General features: G+C 39.2%; 1 protein-coding gene across 7 annotated transcripts in view; it reads left to right on the top strand.

Annotated features, from left to right (window-relative positions):
* The window catches only part of LOC5563690 (sn1-specific diacylglycerol lipase beta), a 111,846-nt gene extending 96,738 nt beyond the window's left edge, over positions 1-15,108 (top strand). For all 7 annotated transcript variants that reach the window (XM_021853892.1, XM_021853891.1, XM_021853889.1 and 4 more), the window contains 4 exons: positions 5,435-5,938; positions 13,323-13,478; positions 13,745-13,857; positions 14,171-15,108. In XM_021853892.1, the coding sequence (XP_021709584.1) occupies positions 5,435-5,938; positions 13,323-13,478; positions 13,745-13,857; positions 14,171-14,357 (960 nt within the window). In that variant the 3' untranslated portion in view covers positions 14,358-15,108. The remainder of the gene's footprint in view (positions 1-5,434; positions 5,939-13,322; positions 13,479-13,744; positions 13,858-14,170) is intronic.
* The last annotated feature ends 7,342 nt before the right edge of the window (positions 15,109-22,450 follow it).

The raw sequence follows: 22,450 nt of genomic DNA, 5'->3' as shown, positions 1-22,450 counted from the left end.
CATGTTGAAGCCCGCCCGTTTCATAACACCTTGTAGCGCAACATTGAACAGGAGGCTGGATAGACCATCGTCTTGTCGAAGTCCTTTGCGTGTTTTAAACGGGTCCGATAATGCGCCCGATATCTTCACACAGCACTGTACACTATCCATCGTTGTCTTGATCAGTCTAGTCAGTTTCCCGGGAAAACCATTTTCGTTTATAATCTTCCATAGCTCTTCGCGGTCGATGGTATCATAGGCCGCTTTGAAATCGATGAATAGGTGGTGCGTAGGGACTTGATATTCGCGACACTTTAGGAGGATCTGCCGCAACATAAACATTTGGTCTGTCGTCGATCGCCCGTCCACAAAACCGGCTTGATAACTTCCCACAAATCTGCTTGCCAGTGGCGATAGACGGCGGAAGATGATCTGAGAAAGCACTTTAAAGGCTGCGTTAAGAATGGTGATCGCTCGATAGTTCTCACATTACTCCCTCCTTCCACTCCTCCGGTAGCTGTTCTGTATCCCAGATCCTGGGACAGACAAGTGGCCAACCTGTCCAGGCTCGTTTAAATAAATTCCGCTCCAATACCATCCTTTCCAGCTGCTTTGTTGTTCTTGAGCTGTTTGATAGCATCCTTAACTTCACCTGTTGTGGGAGTTGGCACGTCTCCCTCATCCGCCGTACTGATGAAGCTATTCCTCCTGCTGTCTTGATCTTCTTCCTCTGCGCCGTTTAGGTGTTCGTCGTAGTGCTGCTTCCACCTTTCAATCACCCCACGTTCGTCCGTCAAGATACCTCCATCCTTATCCCGGCACATTTCAGCTCGCGGCACAAAGTCTTTGCGGGATGCATTGAGTTTCTTGTAGAACTTACATGTTTCTTGAGAACGATACAGCTGCTCCATCTCTTTGCACTCCAACTCTTCCAGGCGGCGTTTTTTTTTATCCCGAAATAGATGGGTTTGCTGTCTTCGCTTCTGTTTGTGTCGTTCCACGTTTTGACGGGTGCCTTGCTGCAGCATCATCGCTCGCGCTGCATTCTTCTCGTCCAAAACCGTCTGACACTCCTCGTCGAACCAACCGTTCCGTCGATTTCCTTCCACGAACCCAATGGCACCTTCCGCTGCATTGTTAATGGCTGCTCTGACAATACTCCAGCAGTCCTCAAGAGGGGCTTTGGTGAGCTCTCCCTCTTCCGGCAACGCTGCTTCAAGGCTTTGCGCGTAATCAGTTGCAACTGCGGGTAACTTGAGTCGTTCCAGATTGTACCTTTGCGGGCGTCGGTACCGAATGTTGTTCACAACGTAGAGTCGTTGGCGCACTTTAACCGTCACAAGGTAGTGGTCCGAATCGATGTTTGCGCCGCGATAGGTTCTGACGTCGATAATGTCCGAGAAGTGTCTTCCATCAATCAAAACGTGGTCGATTTGCGATTCAGTCTGTTGGGGTGATTTCCAAGTTTACCGATACGGGAGACTGTACTGGAAATAGGCACTACGTATGACCATGTTCGTGGAGGCGGCGAAATCAATCAGTCTAAGGCCGTTTTTTTTGTTCGTAAGCTGATGAGCACTGAACTTTCCTATAATCGGTCTGAGTTTCTCCTTCTGGCTAACCGATAACGATTTTGACATCATGGCTTGGGCAGTCGCATGTCTAGATTTACCTATTATTTATGTTTTATTCCTGATTCACCGGAAGTGCCCTCAGAATCCGGTCATTGTCCGAAATATCAACACATGCAAGAAGCATGTTGCTACATCAATGCTTAGGGTATTTCACTAAGTTTGAGCAGTCGCATGCCTAGTTTTAAGCTTCATTCATGTTTGTCTCCTAGTTCACAGGACATCTGTCAGTCTGTAGTCATCTGGTAAATTTGACTCTATTTAGAGATGATGTCTTGCTCTGCGTTTCTGAGATCAATTTATGAAGTTCATGTAGCAGAATATGTTACATCGGTTCAAATATACATATGTTTTTTGGCCTCGGCTTTCATCCAAAGAGTACTTCTGGATCCAGGTTTCGGATTTCGCCACATGCAGAAACAAATAAACCAAATGATGTATTCTTGCACTGATCCGTTACTTAAAGTCTAAAAATGGCTAAAACCTATTGCTTAATATTGGTTTCGTTGATAAAGATCTAAAAAATGTGACTAGGGTACACTTATATCCGGTTGGAAATCATGTCCAGATGTGAACTTCCGGTTTCAAAACCCTACTCCCAGGAAAATCGTAGTCAAAACCGCATTCAAATAAACTTATTTGTTTCTAAGCATCAGTCGATTGAAAATAAAAGGTTCGCCCCGGGACTTGGAAGGTTAATATCAAATTATGATATCATCTTGATGCTGAAAACAAAATATGTTTTAAAATTGCTTTTGATTGTTGAGCTTTGCTCGGGGAGAAAAATCAGCGTAACTCCATACATTCCTTACGTTGGGTTGACATAAGGAAAGCGAAACGAGCAATGTAGTTTAATGTATTTGAGTTGTAAGCTTTTCAATTGTTTGGACAATGAAAACTGGTTGAACGCTTACTTGAACACATCTCACTTGAATCACAAGTTTAGATTGTTCAATCCGGAATGGTTTCCAAGCAAATGAATTGAATTCCATTTATTTGTCAATTGACTTGAATTTAACTCAGTTTAACGACGTGTTTAGATTGAGCTAGTGGATTGAATCCCGTCAAATTGAACAAAAAAGTTGAAATATTCTTTCAATTCAACTGAGTTGAACGGTAGCGTTTACACGATCAACTCAACTGCTTTCAACTAAGTTGTTCATTTCACTTTCCCTATCTAAACCAGGCCTTCAACAAATATTCAGAGAACATCAATCAACATCATGCACATGTTTCGGAGCTGCCTTGAAGACCACAAACTTCTATATATCGTCCTAATTGTAATCTTGGACCACTTCATGATCCATCCATGGATGCGGGAAGTAATGTTGCAACACTTCCAAAATTTTACAGGGTGATTCCTATGTTCTGTCAGTAAAATGTTCATAGAAAATCGATGATTTTATGAATTTTTAATTTCTAGTGTTTATTTAGTTCTAAGTATCTGTAATATTAGTCTTGACTATCTATAGATAACATATTACATTTTTCACATTAATTTACAGTCATATGCCTTGTTTCAAAGGACAGTTGACATGTACGTTATCCAGAACCATATATTTTAACAAAACGAGGCATATTTGCTTCACGTCAGTTTTCCATTTTTAGTGTCTAGCATGCTGTTTCAATCGAAAAACTCTTTGAGCTGCGTTCGATTAAAATGCATATCTGTGGAAAACATGTGTGCTAGCTGTAGCGTCCCTAGAACTAAGCATGTGACTAAATAAATGTAAATGAAGAAAAAATCAATCTATTCTTTTTCAAGACAAACATTATAGATGTACAAAACAGGATGCACAGTGAAAATTGAAATTCACACTAACATCTCATTACCATTTACTTTATTGACTGGAAATAATAATCATCCTGTACTATTTTAATCATTTGAGAGTTGACTAGTTTATTTAGTTTGATTGATCCAGAATCTTTCCAAATTACATATGTGTGCGGAGCAGGCGTACACGTGACGCATTCAAAGGATCAATCATCCTACGCGTGGAGAGACGAAAACGTATGGTGTAGCTAGTCAAGTTTCTTTTTATAAAAGCTCTGTCAATAAGTCGTATTTAAGTTAATGAAAACCGAATTTAGTACTACCTATATCATTTAATTCCACTAGAGTTTGTATCCTTTGACAGATACGCGTATTTCGACCTCAACTGTAAGGCCATCTTCAGTGTAGCGTACTAGACACGCGAAATACGCGTATCTGTCAAAGGATACAAACTCTAGTGGGTTTCAATGGTATAGTACTAAATTTGGTTTTCATTAAGGGTAACTCGGTGTGATACGCCCCAACAGGGAAATACGCCCTTTTTTATTTTCACGGGATTGAGGCTACTTTTACACGTAAAAATGATCACATATCTTAAATATCCACGAAAAATTCATGTTGCGCATATATGTTCATTAAGAAGTATAAACAATCAACAGAAATTATTAAAATATCGGAAATCAGGGTTTTGACGTAAAATTATGCGTCCGATAAGCAAGCCTCGCCGTAAATGGAGCCCATTCTTTACTATTGACAAAAACTTTTACCGGAAGACGACTGCTAATGGACCCCTTTAGGCTTGGCAAGTGGTGAATTCTTCTTGGAAACATTTCTATAACGTTGAACAACTTTTGTCTATGGGAGAAGCATATTGCCCGGGTTTTTTTCTGTAACGTAAACATTGGGACCGTACATCTTGTACACTTTTTTGAAGCAACCTGGAAAGAGAAAGTTGCGTGCAGAGCATGACCAACTAAATAAGGAACACCTTGGCATAAAACACTTTAGAATGGAGACATTTGCTACTGCGATAGAGCAGTTTTTCCTTAAGGGGGGCGAGTCAAACCTTTTTACCTTACTTATAGGTTTTCCACTAAACAGCTCGAAGAATGATCAACTCGTATTTTATTAAGCCTTCACCATTTTCAGCGACACACAATGTTATTATCAGCCTTAGAATTGAAACTACCCGCCATTCTGACCCGCGCCTATTGGTGGAGCTGTTGTCGTATCCGTGGTTCCCGCAGTCGTTCCGCCAGAGGTGGTAGGGATTGGAATGAGAACAGAAGCAGAAGTAGTAGTTGTAATCGGGGGAAGGGGATTACTGGATTGGGTAGTCGTAGTATGACCTGTACCTGCACTGCTGTTGGCATAGTTGTAGTGGAAGTAGCCCTGGGTCCGCTTGTTGTACGTGCTGTCGTGGCTTCCCATGAACGAGATCTTCTCCAGAAGTTCTTCCCACGTGTACGGGGAGCGTTTCTTCCGGTTTGTGTGGCGTGGTGGCTCCGATGGCTTGGTTTGTGCCAGCAGTGATCGGTATTCGTCCTCCGTCATAACGTTGTCTACGCAGAGAAGATTTGGGTTTGCAAGATCGTCCGAGTCCTGACCGATGCAAGTCCGGCAGTGGCAGATGTTCAGAGGGATCGAGGGAGTTTCACCTCGCGTGTCGTTAGTTACAACAAATTGTGCTTCCGTATTACAAGTGCAAGTACTGTGGTGGAAAACTGGTGCCTTGTTCGAAGGATCTAATTTCAAGGTTGTTGAAGATTCTTTGTGGTTCAGCGAAGCTACAGCATAATCTAAAACATAAGACAGGTTTTCAGATGATTGAATTCCACAACCAATATCATACTTACTATAACTGTAACAGAATATTGTATAAGAAACGAGAATGATTCCCGCCACTCGCATCATCTTAATAACTATCATCCGACAGCAGAGCAGCTTGCTCTTATAGGTAGACAAAACTCATTCAAACTTAATTAGAAATTCTTCTCCTAATTGAGCGCGTTCTTTAACTGATAACATGTTTTCCCCCTCTCCCATACAGTTACCATTCTGCGTTCTGGCAGATCACAGTACCAAGAGTATCGTCATATCCATCCGAGGAAGTCTATCGATGCGTGACGTCTTCACGGATCTGGTAGCCAATGCGGAGCGTTTCGATGCGCCAGGGATGCCTCCGGATTCATCCGCCCATCGAGGTATGGTGGCCGGCGTGGATTGCTTGCTGAAGCGACTTCGAGAGGGTAACATGCTGGAGCGGATCTTCAACACCTACCCGGAGTACACCTTGGTCCTGACGGGGCACAGCCTGGGAGCTGGTGTTTCCATTCTGTTGGCAGCGAAACTGAGGAGTCGTTTCCCGGATTTGCGAGTGTACGCTTTTGCCACTCCGGCAGGTTTGCTCAGTCGGGAAGCTGCGCGGTATACGGAGAGCTATGCTTTTACTATCGGAGTCGGAGATGATTTCGTTATGCGGCTGGGTGTGGATTCGATCGAAAATTTGCGGACCAGCGTCATCGAGACGATTCGGGCGTGTAAGCTGCCGAAGGTAAGTGGAGTTAACATATTAGCTAGAGTTTGCTATGTTTTATAACCATCATCAAACCTTATTGTATGAAGTTCTTTCAACGCAAATTTAATTCCAATATACTGTATTTTTTACCAAAGACTGTACAGTACAAATGACCTGGAAAAATATGGGAAATACCCGAAAATTTGAAGAACATACCGAGAGAATATGTATTTAAAACATAAAAATGGAAAAATATTTCCATAGTGCTTCAAATTAAAACAAACCACAATAGAAATATTTTTTCGGAAGTTGTACGACTGCCTGTCGTACTTCCTATCATGACTAATTTTTAGTTAGATGATAGACATATAGTTAACAATAGAGTTAGCCATTTTGCTCGTCCCGGAATTGCTCGTTCCCGGAAAACAATCTATGCTCGTCCCGGGAAATCCCGGGATAAATCAAATTTTCAATAAAACTAGCATTTCGGTTGATTTGGAAGTACACATTTAACAATACAAAAGTTTTCAATAAAATAAACCGATAATGTAATAAATAAAATAAATAAATAAATAATATGTTAATTACAATTGTTAATCAAATTTCAGATAATACTTTCTTATTCTGATGAAGTAACCTAACAAAAATCAAAACTTAGATTAACTTATTACGGGTTTGCTATGTATTTTTTTTTTCAAATTCTCCATAACATAACTGTAAGGTCGTCTTCAGTGTCGTGTACTAGACTCGACTTGAAGTCGAGTCGACGGGAAGTCGAGTCTAGTACACGACACTGAAGACGGCGTTACAGTTGAGGTCGAAATACGCGTATCTGTCAAAGGATACAAACTCTAGTGGAATTAAATGGTATAGTACTAAATTCGGTTTTTTTCATCTACGAATAAAGATCATTGAAGGTAATGTAGATGAATCGCAAGTCAGTCCCATCTGCATTTTGGTCAAAATTGAGTTGATATCAGTTTCCATTATATCTTCTAATGATCTTTCAGCTGCAATAACGAGAAATCACACGTGGTGGAAAAACACCAAGTCGAATTGTCCCATAATGAACAGTAAACGCAGATCAGTCCCTCTGAAGATTTTCGCATCGTCTAACACAAAAATGAATCGTTATTTGGTCATCTTTATATTTTGCTTGGGATGGTAATGAAGTGAAAAGCAAATTATGAAAGTTGCATTGAGATCGAAAAATGTTCCAATCTCCTAAATTTTTTTTTGAATATTGTCTTCTGTTTCATGGCCAACAAAACGCGCCGCCAACTTTCAAACAGATCGACAACATCGTCGCCAGTAAACAAATCAAAGGAGGTGATTCACCGTTATGGGGCCCAGATAGCCGTAGCGGTGAACGCGCAGCAATTCAGCAAGACCAAGCTGAGGGTCGTGGGTTCGAATCCCATCGGTCGAGGATATTTTCGGGTTGGAAATTTTCTCGACTTCCCAGGGCATAAAGTACCATCGTACCTGCCACACGATATACGCATGCAAAAATGGTCATTGGCATAGTAAGCTCTCAGTTAATAACTGTGGAAGTGCTCATAAGAACACTAAGCTGAGAAGCATGCTCTGTCCCAGTGGGGACGTAACGCCAGAAAGAACAAGAAGATTCACCGTTATGTTGGTAAGTCTGGTGAAACGTCAAATTTCCAGCGGCTGGTGGGCTGGCGACGACGGTTTTACCGGCGATGATTACTAATCGTCGCGTTCGATAAGGTGCGAAATTTACAATAATTGTATAGAAAACGAGATTGATAACTTCTCAGTCAATTATCTCAATGCCTTCTTTTTACAGATGGCACTGACTTGTGATTTGTGGCAGTACTTTCAAATTTGTTACCTCAGTATAGGCTTATACAACGGCTGATGATGAAAATTAAAATTAAAACTTTGCAAAGACAAATAAAAATATGTATTTCTTACTTGGTAAACTGATCTTTTCTTGAAAATAAGTACTCGTTTATTCTCTTTTCCATTATGCTTTTCTACTTTATCAAATAAGGTTGATAGTGAGGAAAATTGTCATTGTTTTTCATTGAAATTTTGTGGTTTTCATCAAATTATATGTTTATTTTGGAAATCCCGGGATTCCCGGGATGTCAGAATTAAAATCCCGGGAAACGAGAAATCCCAAAATTTGTTAAATCCCGGGATTTTTTGTTCCGGGATGTCCCGGGATGGACACTGGACCGTGATAATTATATTTTGAATTTGTTTACCGGCATATCGGTATATTTTGCGCGAAGTAAGATGCAGCATGGAGAAGAAAGCAATGAATACTAGATGGATAAGTACCGTAAGAGAAATTGGATTAGATGTTGAAGAAGGCATACCATATGAAACATTATTACTTGACGCGTCCTTCCTTGTGTCTAACGTCCCCTATTTGAAGCCAGCCTACTGGCTACTCAGAGTATGTTGATGATTCTGGAAAAACTTTTTAAGAATCATGGAAGCAGGTAATAAGGATTCTGCAAGCGTTTGGTAATGTATCTGGAAGCATCCTTCTAGAGTTCGCTAAGCATATCCAAGCAGGTATCTGAAGGTTACCTCGAAGCCATCTGGAAGGACCCTTAAAATAAAGTTTTTTAATTGTGAGAGCATCTTGGAAGGATTCTGGAGGCATCCTGAAAGATTTCAATGAAGGCATTTGGCAAAAATCCCAGAGGGACTCCGCAAGAATCGCGAAGGGACTCTGCAAGAATATCTGAGGAATGCTTCTAGAACCCTTGCAGGTTGCTTGGAATATCCATAGAGGTTGGTCTATTTTGAGAATCCCTGCAGAATATTTCTAAAATCCTTCCAGAATACTGAGAGAATCTTTCCAGAACACTTAAACAGGGATTCTTTGTGAAGTCTTGTGGAAGGATTTTCAAAGCATCCCGAAAGGATTTTTAAAGCATCTTGGAAGGATTTTTGAAGCATTCTGGGAGTATTTTTTTCTTGAAAGAAAAAAGAAAAAGAATCCTTGAAAAATGTTTAATGTTTTTTTTTTCAGTGGTAGTAAAAACGAAAACTTGAAGCAAAGAAAGCACCATGGAAGTTGAAATAAACACAAAAAGCTATTAATTCACATTACACTTGATTTCTAATCACTACTTTTTCGAATCAGTTTACTAGTTGTAAGTAATTTACGTTCTGAATTATTTTTCATAAGTGTTGTCTTGACAGTTTTCGACTACAGTACGGACTCGATTATCCGGAGACTCTATTATCCGGCGGCTCGATTATCCGGAATTCGATTATCTGGAATTTTACATTCGATTATCCGGAGTATGTTTTCTTTGATAATCTTGTTTTTCAGTTTTTATACATAAATTTGAGATAATTTAGTACTGCAATATACAATATGAATGGTTTTGCAGTTTTGGACGTAGGTAGGAAAAGTTGGTTTGAAAAAGGGATTTTTTATGTTTGCTGGGCAAAAACAATGTTTTCTTCTCAAGACCCCTAATGTTCCTAGAAATAATTTCTGCCTACGTCATTGCTTCACATAAATAAAACAAAGAAAAAAGATAATATTGAAGCTCTTTATGGCAGATTTTAATTTTTCTTTTAGTGATTCGGTTATCCGGAGGATTCGATTATCCAGAGTGAAAAAAAAAACGATACTCCGGATAATCGAGTCCTACCTGTACCATGCTTCCATGCGCTGTGAATCGAGCGTATCGCGATCAGTAAGTGGAACAATGTGCATTCAGATTATCTTTTTACCGAGGTTCATAAGAGAAATGGAATACCTCCCATAAAAGTTCGCCGTTAATTTAGGATTAAGGTACAGTGGGGGAAGTGTATCAGTGGGGTAAGTGGATCATTTGTCAATATAAAGCATAAATACTTGAATATGTTGAATGTTTTCGCAACATTGCTTCGTTTTAGGTTATATTCTTACGCCCACACTGATACTATTGCAAAACTGGTACTACACGTACACTAACACAAGCAAACTTGTTAGCTGCAAAAAGTAATTAATTTGAAAATTGTTTTCCATCAATCAAAAATCCATTGTATCTCTGTCTAAAATCGAATTCTATTATTTTTTTCGACACATTGTGAGCATTTTAGTTCTTATTTAATGAATCACAATGAAAAATATGTCATTTTAATAAATAAATACAAATATATTGGACATGGTACACTTACCCCTACTTTTTAATGGGGTGGGGTAAGTGGATCAAGAATAATTATCATTTATTGGCAGACTGCTTACGAGAGACTCTATAATTTTAGCGTTTTGGCTGAGATTTGGCTGACGATTGTGCCATTTAAAAGTGACTTGGTTTTCTGGTTTTGTTAAACAAGCATTTATTGTTGTCATTTAAAAATTTTGTAAAGATAGTGAAACGTCTTTGCCGTAAATCTGCAGGGAAAAAAAAACAACCATTCCAATCTGAAGAAACTGAAACTGAGAAAAGAAAAAGTGTTTCTCATCGGTCAAGATTTGTGAAATCGAAGTCTTCGCAAGATAAAGAAGAGTAGGATTCGAGTTGGGTTTCTTTTACACTTCGCTAGCTGATAAGGAGTAGCTCCGGCCGCTACAATGGACGAACTTCCCATGAAGACATGCTCTGACATTCGGTGAGAACTTTCCTTTTATCATTCTACTCTATAGCATTTGAAGAAGTTAGTTGTATTGTTTGCAAATCCCTTGGCAAAACCTTTTTATTATTCCGCATTTCAGTTCGTTTCATGCTTGTGATAACATAAATTTGTATCATGGCATTGCTTCATTTATTTAATCACTAAACAAACTATGGATGGTTCGTTACTGTAAGTGTCGGCATAAGGCCTTATCTCTGTTTTAAAAATTCTGAGCTACACGAGCATATTATTTTATATATTGGTCGCAATAACCAAAAAATAACCTTTGAATAGTTCGACAATAAAATTGTCGACGACAGATAGATAACTTTTTTCAAATTGAGGCTACATTAATCGCATCACTAACCAAGGTGAATCCTGATTATGTAGCTTTTTAACCCTCCCACTAACAATCCTCCTTCCTGTGAAAACCATGGAGATGCAGAGGTGATCTCGGTCTCTAGTAGCAATTGATGTCACACTTTCATTCCTTTCCTTCCCCTATGACCGTAAGGACGTGGCCGGCGCCGTTATTGACATTACTACCATTGGAGTTCTCGAAATTGTACATTGAAGATGTAAGCTACTCCCAAGCTGCACCTGTTGGTTCCCTGTACAATTTTGATTATTCTGGTCAATCACGGAGTAGCAACTACGAATTGTACGGTCATCTATGCTTATGCTTATGCTTATGCTTTATTGGCAGACTGCTTACGAGAATTTTAAAAAGCTTTAATATTCGCAAATGTTGTTTTCCTTTATTTTGTTCCATTCCCAGCTTGAATTTGTCAAATTGACCATAGAAAATTTGAATTAATCCACTTAAAAGTTTTTTTTAACCTTCCGGGTATAAAAAAATATATAAAAAAATAATAATTTCAAAATTCACACGAAACTTTTCGTTGTTTATCTATGCTGTGTTATAAATGAGCAAAATATACTATTTTTCCAATCAAAAGCATAGTATCGTACCTTATTTGCTCTAGACAGATGATAAACATATATTCATAAATAAAATAGAAGGGTTTCAGTTTGTTATTTAAAAGTAAATGTAACTAATATTTTTAAATCAAGAGTGTTTTTCGAAAATATCGTTAGGAATAATCCTACAATACTTCTGTATAACTTATGCGTATAAATAGATGAATTTTCTCCAATTTTTTCTAGTTACAATTTTGTTTTTTTCGTTCAAATTAGTATGAACTAATACATACATACTTTTTATTATATTTTGATTAAATAAAGGTACTTTTTAATTTTAAAGTATTAAAATGTAACATTTCTAGCACTTATAACTATAACGAGGGTAATATCATTCTTATCAAACATAATCACACTACATTTGTTTCGAGAACAGATTTTTGTTTAATGGTGATCCACTTACCCCACCATGGTGGGGCAAGTGGATCATCTCTCATACTCAATACATGACAATCAGAAAATTCGAAATAAATGACGATTTGAAGTATAATTGCCCCTTATTTGTTATCCACAGAAAAAAGTTTGAGTTACATTATTCACGTTAGCTGTACATAACAATGAATTTAACTTTTGATTTTGCTGTATCCACTTACCCCACGGTACCTTATTAAATTTGTTGTCGTTCTCAAAAATATCATAGCACGTCTAGTTCTTGAGATATTGGCTTTTGAGAATGCAGAATTTAACGATTTAAGTCAACTTGCATGCAAGTTTGCCAGTTTGTATGGCTATTTATGTTTTTTTATTTGCCACAGATTTCGCAGTTCATGTTGAATTGTGTGTGGTACTGAAAGAACATTGTCATAGATCTTGTCTTCCAACCCTGTTATGATGGCTGACAATCAAAAGCCTATTGAATGAACTCCGAAAATGTAGCATCGGATCGGACATCAAACGATCTAGTAGGAATGGCACAACTTCGACTCCTTACTCCTACAGTAACGTCAGAATGGAATGAAAGGTTCTTCGTGGGGCTCCCGCTTGCCAACAACGATTCGGAGCATCACAAATTGAACAGTACTTATTAACAAAATTTTATAAGATATAAGATGTTTGAAGGTTATTTTTTATGGTTTCGAAAAATAATGTATATCACCATTTGTGTCATTCAAACCAAATTATATCTTAAACGAAAGATGAAGCCTTATTTTGCATGCCTGGTAGATAAGATCACTACAAAAATGATAAACCATACTTTAAAATTCTTGTAAACATCAATTAAACCAGTGTTTTATATAACTTTGGCGACCTGCTACAGTACACGCTAAACTTGCTAAACTCAAAAATGAGTGCCGAGCGCACAAGATCGGCCTCTCTTCGTGCAGCACAGATTATATGCAAAGGGGGCTGAACACAGTTTTGTGGAAACGGTAGTAAACAAACCGAATGAGTGAAATGCGCATAGAGGAGAAACGCTTGGAATGCGGGATTCGCTTTCATTTTGGTTTTGCTTCTGAAAACATTAAAAAAGAATCAAATTTTCATGTTTTTCCGTGATTTTTTTCATTTGAATAGCCGAAGCGGAAGCAAATGGGGAAAAAACAACATCAAATACAGCCTTCCCGAATCTACGCGAGACATATAATTTGATCGCTGTGTTATCTGGGAAGGATTTGAATCCAAATTTTTGCTAATTTTTATCGAAAGAAATGAGCATCGTAATTACATGTTACAAATTATCTGTACGTGACTTCTCTTCACTTTTACGCAAATCAATCAAGTAAATTTGCACTTAACTTGCTCCCTAAAGCTTGCATACAAACCACATATCTCACAAGGTTGCAAACGATAAAGCTCTCACAACTTACCGCTTTTTCTCTCTTTTCTCGACAATTTGCAGTGGCGCATCATGTTGAACGGCTTCGGGTACGCCTTGTTTGGCGTACCGTCGCGCGATTTGGAAACCACGTGGCACGACGTAACGGAAATCACCAAGAAAGCTGCCGGTCAAAGTCCGCTGCTGGGCGAGCGGCCCATCCAGACAGTGGCCACTGCAGTATGTATTTTTGCCGTTAATTTTATAAAGACAATTTTACCGTCTTTAGCCCAAGGCTGCACAGACTGAACGATCACTGACATTAGGCAACGGACAACACGAAACACCCAGTAGCCCAGTGATGAATTTTTCGTTTGACGAAAAGTCTCCACCGAGTGGAGCGGGAAACGAACCCACACTTCGTGGCACAATACGCCTAAACGACTGACGCCCACAATTTTGGTCGTAGTTTTGAACGTTTTAATTGAAATATCGTCTTTTTACAGGAAGGTGGATTGCTGTCGAGCGAAATCTCCAAGCGACGCTTCGCCAAAACTCGTTTGTACACAGGAGGAAGAATCTTACATATTGTACGGCGGAAGAAAACTGAGTTGGAAAAGTAAGTGTCTCTGAATATTATGAACGATCATTCAAAATTTTCTATGATTCATAACTAATAACTAGATTCACAAGGATGCACTACATCCCTTAATACAAAATTTCGCAATACTGTTTCTAATTTGCATCATGATATTTGTACCTTTGAAGTTTTGGTACTACGTGAAAGTTGGAGCTCAAGCTATTTTACCTAAATGTTATCAAGCATTTGAGCACTTCAAATTGCATGAATAACTATTTTACATGTGTAGTTGCTATTATAAACGTTGTACGTGTATCAATAGAGCCATTATATCGTAATCGTAATTTTTCAGGAAAACTAACACCGGCGGACCGACATTCGAAATGCGCTGGGCAACAGCCGAGGACTTCACTGAGCTGAAAGTGATGCCCCGAATGCTGTTGGACCATCTGCCGGACAATGTGTTCCGTACGTTGACAAAAATCCTGGAGGAACAGAAAACACACAACGGATCGATGCTGTCGCTGCAGGAAATCTAAACTGCAGCAAACCCGACAAAATAATCCAGATTTGCCAAACTGAGAAACGCTAACTGATACCGAAACAGTACCCGCCAAAAACCGATGACCACGAGAGTGCCTTACGAGAAGTGAATCTTGCCGTCTAACGAAAGTAACGATTGATATTTTAATAATTTTTAAACATTCTTAACGGACCGTCGCGTAGTTTTAAGTCAAGTAGTACACTATACATGTGGCAGGCAGCAGAAATAACCTATCAAATAGGGAAGTATATTTGTCTTCATCGTACCCTTAAAGGTAGTTGTAAAAGTTGTGCAGCCTGTAAAAGTAGCCCGTAAGTAGAATTCTATGATATTAATTGCTCACTGAGAAGGGTTTCTGAAGTATAGTGAATAGTAAATTCATTGTTAAAAGGGATTTCATGACAAACCGGATCCATTCCATCATCAGCTTCATTAGGGTACGACGATTAGTTAGGTAAATTTTAATCGAGAACGACGACATTCCAACAGGGATCTGAATAGCATGATATTGTTAGATAGTTTTTAAAAGTAGAGCGAGTGAGCAGGAAATTGACGGAATCGAATATCGGAAGTATTTTTTATTCATGTATTTTGTATGCTGTGTATCGAACATGTAAAGGAGTAGGGTAGAAGTGTTTTATAGACTCTGCAGACCGGAAAGGGATGTAATGAGTACCAATTTTGGTTGTGATAATACGAGAAATGCTATTTATTATTTATAAACGGCAATGCATGTGAACGTGACATTTTTCCTGATTTTTCAGTGTTGAGTGACTTTGAAAATAAATGTTATTTTCATAAAAAAAGTTTTTGTTTTATATTGCAGAGTGATGTCACAAATTCTTAAGAGGTTTGATTCTAGTTTGATAAAACCCACGCTCTCCAGGTCCTGGTGCACCTGGTCAACTCACCTAGCTCGCAGCGCCCCACGCCTTCTTGTTCCGAACGGATTCGTAGCGAACACCATCTTTACAGGATTGTTGTCCGGCATTCTTGCAACATGCCCTGCCCAGCGTATCCTCCCAGCTTTAGCTACCTTCACGATACTGGCTTCGCAGTAGAGTTGGGCGAGCTTCGCCGCCACACGCCGCCGAAGATCGTCCTTAGCACTCGGCGTTCGAAAACTCCAAGAGCTTGCAAGTCCTCCTCGAGCATAGTCCACGTCTCATGCCCGTAGAGGACTACCGGTCTTATGAGCGTTTTGTACATCGTGCATTTGGTGCGGGGGTGGATCTTTCTTGACCGCAGTATCTTCTGGAGCCCATAGTAGGCACGACTTCCGCTGATGATGCGCCTTCATATTTCCCGACTAACATTGTTGTTAGGATCCGAGGTAAACGAACTCGTCCACCACCACGAAGGTATCCCCGTCTATCGTGACACTGCTTCCTAGCCGGGCTCTGTTGCGCTCAGTTCCGCCTACCAGCATTTTCGACGTTGTTTTCGACGCATTCGCCATTAGCCCGACTCGTGTTGCTTCGCGTTTAAGGCGGGTGAACAAATCTGCCACCGTTTCAAATTTTCGCCCAATAATGTCCATGTTGTCCGCGAAGCAAACAAATTGACCGGAATTTGTGAAAATCGCGACTCGACTGTTAAGTCCGGCTCTCCGCATGACACCTTCAAGCGCAATATTGAACAACATGAACGAAGGTCCATCGCCCTGTCGTAGTCCCCGCCGAGACTCGAACGAACTGGAGTGTTCGCCCGAGATCTTCACGCAGTTTTTTACACCGTCCATCGTTGCCCTAATCAATCTTGTGAGCTTCCCGGGAAAGTTGTTCTCGTTCATGATCTTCCATAGCTCTACACGGTGAATACTATCGTATGCCGCCTTGAAATCGATGAACAGATGGTGCGTAGGGACCTGGTACACACGACATTTCTGGAGGATTCGCCACACGGAAAAGATCTGGTCCGTTGTTGAGCAGAAGTGGATGAAACCTGCATGATAACTTCCCACTAACTCGTTTGCTATAGGTGAAAGACGACGGAAGAGAATCCGGGATAGCACTTTGTAGGCGGCATTTAGGATAGTGATTGCACGATAATTTTCACACTCCAGTTTGTTGCCCATTTTGTAGATAGGACATATAACGCCTAGCTTCCACTTCTCCGGTAGCTGTTTTGTTTCCCAGATTTCGACTATCAGCCGATGCACACAAGCGGCCAACCTGTTCGGGCTCATCTTGATGAGTTCTGCTCCGATACCATCCTTGCCAGCGGCCTTTTTGTTCTTGAGCTGTTGAATGGCATCCTTAACCCTCTAATACCCAAATTTTTATTTTTGATTTAAGTATTATTTTTCGTTATCTAAAATCGTTCTAAACACGTTTTGGGCATTTATTTATTTTTATTCGCAAATTTTTAAATTTTGGTTTTTGATTTTTATAATTTTTATTTTTGAACATCCCTAGCTTTTTTCATTTTTTCTTGAAGCCTTTTCTAGTTGTGGATTTTTGGCAATAATAAAAATTTTAATTGTTACGGTATTTTGAAAAATATTAAATTTTTAATTATTTTTTTTGAGCGTATTTTATCTTCCGTGTAACTAACGGAAAAACAGGTTTGAAATGATTTTAATACCACCAGGCTCTTCGTTTGTGATAGGTTAATCGTAGAAAAATATGAAAGGTACGATTTTTTATATTACACGTTAAATGAAGCCCAGGCATTTGTAGGTTATATAAAAATGCAATTTTTCAAACAATTTCTAAAAATACAAAAAAGTTTCAAAAGTCATAAAAAACTTTTCTTATATGTTATGAGTCAAAGTATAAGACAAAAATAAAATCATTTTGATTTCCGTGCTTCGAAAAAATACACAAAATTCCAAAGTGTACCCCGTCTAAAGGCGGGGTTGGGTATTAGACTGGTCCACCCTAGTATGGGAGAAAAATAAAGTTGTATAATTCCACGGGGCACGCACCAGGATTATTCTTTAGGGTTAGAGGAAAACTTCCTGAAAGTTTCAGCTCATTTGGTCGTTCCATGAGCTGGCGCAATTGAATTGAAGTTAATATGGGATTTTCAGCTCCAACATATAGGAAACAGCACATCATCTCCTGTTTGAGTCAGGAAAGTTGTTGATCGCGTTCAATTGAACCCAGAATTTCAAAAACACTACTTGATACTATAGCAAACAATATTGTAGAAGGTTGTATGATGATTAAAATTGATATGATTGCTGTTTTAACTATCTGAAGTAGATTTGCAATATTGCATAGTATTCCTTCAACTTAGCTGGGTGGCTGGGCGAGCTGCGGCACAAGGTGCATGCACATGTGTGATTGTACGGGAGTGCTGATCTAAGCCTAACTTTCAACAACTGAAAGCTTAATGAAAATGAGCTTAAATCCAGATACAACCTTCGGCAACTATGTTCATTAGCGTATCAACTAGTGAATTTGTCATTCTGGGCTCAATTGAACGCGATTAACTAGTGTACGAGACGAAACAGTGACATAGGGTCAATTTTCAATATATTTGAGACGAATATTCCATACAAATTTTGAATTGAATGCGCCAGCTGGGGGAGCAACCAAATGAGTTGAAATTTTGAGAGAGCTTTTTTCTTACCCTAAGGCACATATCTAGAGGGTGCCCCGTTGAATTTTACAACTTTTTTGTTTAAGGGCCAGTCTATTGGGTATTAGAGGGTTAAGGTGAAACAGTTTGGAATCAACTTCTAAGATTGCACTAAAACTTCATAGCCACAAATCTCGCGAAGAAAGCATCCCATAACAGTGAACTTTTTATTTTGGCTTTGTGCACTAGCAAAAAGCTTAAAATAAGAAGATCAGGAACGTTTGCCAACTATTTCTCCAGTTTTTTGCCTTCGAAAACGTGAGTAGGGGGAGAAGTCGGCCATTGTGCCGACCATCTTTGGATTCCGAGATGTTTTACCTTAACTTCTCCCATCGTGGGAGCTGGTTGGTTTCCACTGTCTGCTGTGCAAGATGCTCCCATCCTTATCCCGGCACTTCTCAGTTCGCGGCACGAAGCCTTTGCGGGATGTGTTGAGTTTCGGATAGAACTTCCGCGTTTCTTGAGAACGGTACAGCAACACCATCTCTTGGCATTCCACCTCTTCCAGACGGCGCTTTTGGTCCCGGGATAGGCGGGTTTGCTGTTTCCGCTTCAGTCTGTATCGTTCCACGTCTTGCCGCGTACCATGCTGCAACATTGCAGCCCGCGCTGCATTCTTCTTCTAGTAAACATCCTGGCGCTCCTCGTCGAACCAACCGTTTCTCGAACTACGTTCCACGTATTCGAAAATACTTTCGGCGGCGTCGTTAATGGCTGCTTTGACTGTCTTCCAGCAGGGAGAGTCTTCAAAAGGGAGCCTATCGAGCTCGCCCTCATCCGCCAACGCCGTCCGATAGAAGGTATGTATTTACCATTTTTTTTATCACGAGTTATTTTTTTAACAGTGACAGATGATAAGATTATTGGAAAGCCACCAATTCATACAATTCCACTAAGCACAGCATAGGTATGCTAAACATTGCCACCGACGATGCCCGTATATTCTATCTACGGGTGCGACACTACAATCTTAACAAAGATCATGTTCATTATATGACCAAATCGAGTTCTATTGTGCCATTGTAAAAAAACTACTTGTGTCTTAAAATTTGAACAAAATCTAGTATTAAACATAAAAAGTTTCCTTATCTTCTATGATTTTATTTCGTTACGCTTGTTTGCAAAAACTCAACATAGACAAGAGGGAAATTCACAAAAAAAAACTTAAATTTCAATCTTTCAATCATTTGACTTTGCTAAACGTCAAATGTGTGCACTGGATATGTCCAAATAAGTTTTTGTAGAATAAATTAATTCACTAGCTGATACTTTGGGAAAATTATGTTCGGCTGTAAAAAAAAAACATACTTATTCATCACTGAACCAATTATAAGTACTGGTATAATTCGTACAAACTCGTAGGTGGTGTAGTATATAACGGTTTCTAGATTCGTTTTTTTTTTTGTTTAAGGTGAAGATAAATCGAAGCCAAACCTCAAATATTCAAGAGCACAAATCTGGAGAACCAAACATTCGTTTAAGCTGAAACCTTAATCGACTGCTCAGCAGCTGGTGGTGACCAATCGATTAAGTTTTAAGCTCAAACGGGTGTTCGGTTCTCCAGATTTGTGCTCTTGAAAATTTGAGGTTTGGCTTCGATTTATCTTCACCTTAAAGCGAACCGATTAAAACTCTCCGCTCCCCTTAAAGAATGTCTCTCCGATGTCCGACACGAGTCTTCACGTCCCATGCGTCGTTCGTTCTATTCCGATACATAGTCATTTCGACGTTGCCAATCATCCGATGCCAAAATCCTAGATAATTTCGCGGCTATTCTCTCGCTTTTCACTCGTCATGCCGAAATATACCACTCGACCCGAATACAATCAAATCCTCAAATCTCTGCTAGACGTGTTGAATCATATTAGGCAGTTTATTTGCTTTTTCAAAGTGAAACACGCTCAAATTGATCAGCATGTTTTATAACGACTACCTTTTTGATATGAAACCATTATCTACTACAGGTGGTACAGCCTAGTGATCCTTTATACGAGAGATATGCGGAAGTAAAATGGAATGATTTGGCAACAGACCAGCAGTGCGGAGTTTGCTCGGCGTAGATAATAATATTGTAACACGGACATGACTTCTAAATTGCTAAAACGTGTATTTTTGTTTCGTTATACATCTTTGAGCTACATTTCCAAGCAAATAAACAGCAGAAAAAATCAACAAATAATATCGCATTGACAAAAATTTAGAAAGGAAAAAAAATCATCTCTTTGCTCTGTGCAAAACAACTTTCACCGAAATAATTTCAAGCCGATTACATTAATCCTCAAGAAAAGTTCAAAACAAGCATAACGCATGTTTGTTTGGTTCACGCTTTGACAGCTCTCGTTATGCCTCGCTAGCCCAGGACCCTATGAAGATCTCTAGCTTTTAGACGAAATTGAAGCATCATCTAACTGTCGGGAATAGTCCTGGCTATCTTTTTGCAAAAGCTGAGGACAAAGAAGGGATAAACAGTCAGCGTACGCAAAAAATGTTTAAGATGCGACATTTTCTGAAAGGGGGTTTGAGAATTGCAGTAACATCCTCTCATAGGTATCAGGAATATTTGGTGTTTAAGTGGAGAAGGCAAACGTCATATGATACGTGTAATCCACGTTTAGGCATTCGAAACGGTTCCCATGGAATTCTCTCGCCTTTTTAACCCCTCTACCGGCAGCTTCATTTTTTGCCTCAAAATAAATATTCAAATCGTTACAACTTTTTTGTTTTTCAATATTTTTGCAACATTTTTTCACAAGTTCTCAAACAACTCTTCGAGTTTAGGAAACCGTGTTGATATTTATCATTGATGATCTGGTTTTGAAGATATTCCGATGTTTCTTGGGGAGCAAATAGCAAAATCATGAGCAAAATATCTTCCTTTCTGAAATATCCTTCTGGTAAGCCGAACCGGGAGCCAGATCCTATTTTTGGCACTTTTGATTCACTTCGGCAGTGGGGTTTTTGGGACTGACAAAAAACCCCCCATGCCAGAATGAATCTTGGAAGTGCCCAAGTAACTCTGCACCCTATATGTAAGAATTTTAAGGAAAACGCAAACCTACTGAGAAACGATTGAATTGGATAACCATGTTTATTGCATTTGAATGATCCAACAAATGCCCTCTTCTGGATTCCTCGGATACTTTAAGTCTATCTATCTTCTTCTTTACAAACAAAAATGGAGTGGTGTTTGTATGTCACAAAATGGCTTGAGAACGGATCAACGGATTGACTGCTGAACTCGACAAGGGATGCGACGCGTTCATGCGAGAAAAAAGATCTAGAAAGTCTTCAAAATAAAAGGGGAAACAGGAGAAGACTGTGTGTCATTTTATATAGGAGATGACTAGACGTTTTACAACAGCCTGCTTAGTGGCAATACAAAGTTTGCCAGGACCACTAGTTTACTTTAAAGAAAAAAAAAAATGATTCCGAACATTTGGGCACGTGCACAGTTTACAGGAGCGCATTTTTGTGAATCATTTTGCTTGATATCTTTGTATTTGTATTTACTTTCGGATGGCTTTCTCAATCTGGTAGTCGAAAAACAATGTTTTTTTTTTACATTCCCGCCGTTTTTCCTTTCAAGGGGCGTAAGATCTATCGTCTCCCGTTATAAATAGATTGTCGTCTGATTGGCGATGGAAAGCGCGCGTTTTGGTTTTTAGGTTTAACAACGGATTTTATATGTACCACACAACACTGCAAGGACTTTTTCAAATTGACCATTTTGAATATCAGATCTTAAAGATTTATGCAAATTGAAATGAAGGTCATTGCAAATGAATAAAGATAACTTAGGCTGTTCCAAAAACAACCATTTTTACTCGATCAGTCTTACAGGAATATTTCCAGCCACATGAACACTCCAAAGTTTCTCTAGCTACTTGTAGAAACTAGATATGGGTACGAGTATACTGACATTAAAACGTTAGGTATTTTCAACATATATCGAAATTTTATTATTTCACAAACCTGTCGTATTACGTTGAAACTTTAGTTATTTTGTAGAATTATGTGTAAAGGATTTACAGAGTAATGCATGTGAATTTTATGGAAAGAAGACCAATGGCACAACAGTTCGCTTGAATTGGGAGGTATCTGCATCGCTTTAGAATATTATTCTAAAACTGACAATTTAAAGCTATACTTTCAATCTCACTTCACAAAATAAAACATATGGCACAACAATGTCAATCTGGATCAATCCACAGGCCACCCCTATGATGATATCAATGAACACTGCATTTAGCCAGCACAGGTAATTGTACTCTGAACCTATAATTCTCAGTGCATTATATAGAATTGTTATTCGCCGCCATTATAATGCTCACTCATGGATTTATCAAGTGTTTAATATCTTCACTTCTGGCCAGCGTTTTCCTGAATAAATTACTATCATTTTTAATCGATCGAAATCGAGTTCCGTTGGCAATTACTCACTGTCACCAATGCTGTCTGACCACGTGTCTGGATTTAGTATATATAAATCACAGTCTGGAG

Source organism: Aedes aegypti, chromosome 3, assembly GCF_002204515.2.
Source record: "Aedes aegypti strain LVP_AGWG chromosome 3, AaegL5.0 Primary Assembly, whole genome shotgun sequence".
NCBI lineage: Eukaryota > Metazoa > Arthropoda > Insecta > Diptera > Culicidae > Aedes > Aedes aegypti.
This window is presented reverse-complemented; position numbering and strand designations above follow the sequence as displayed.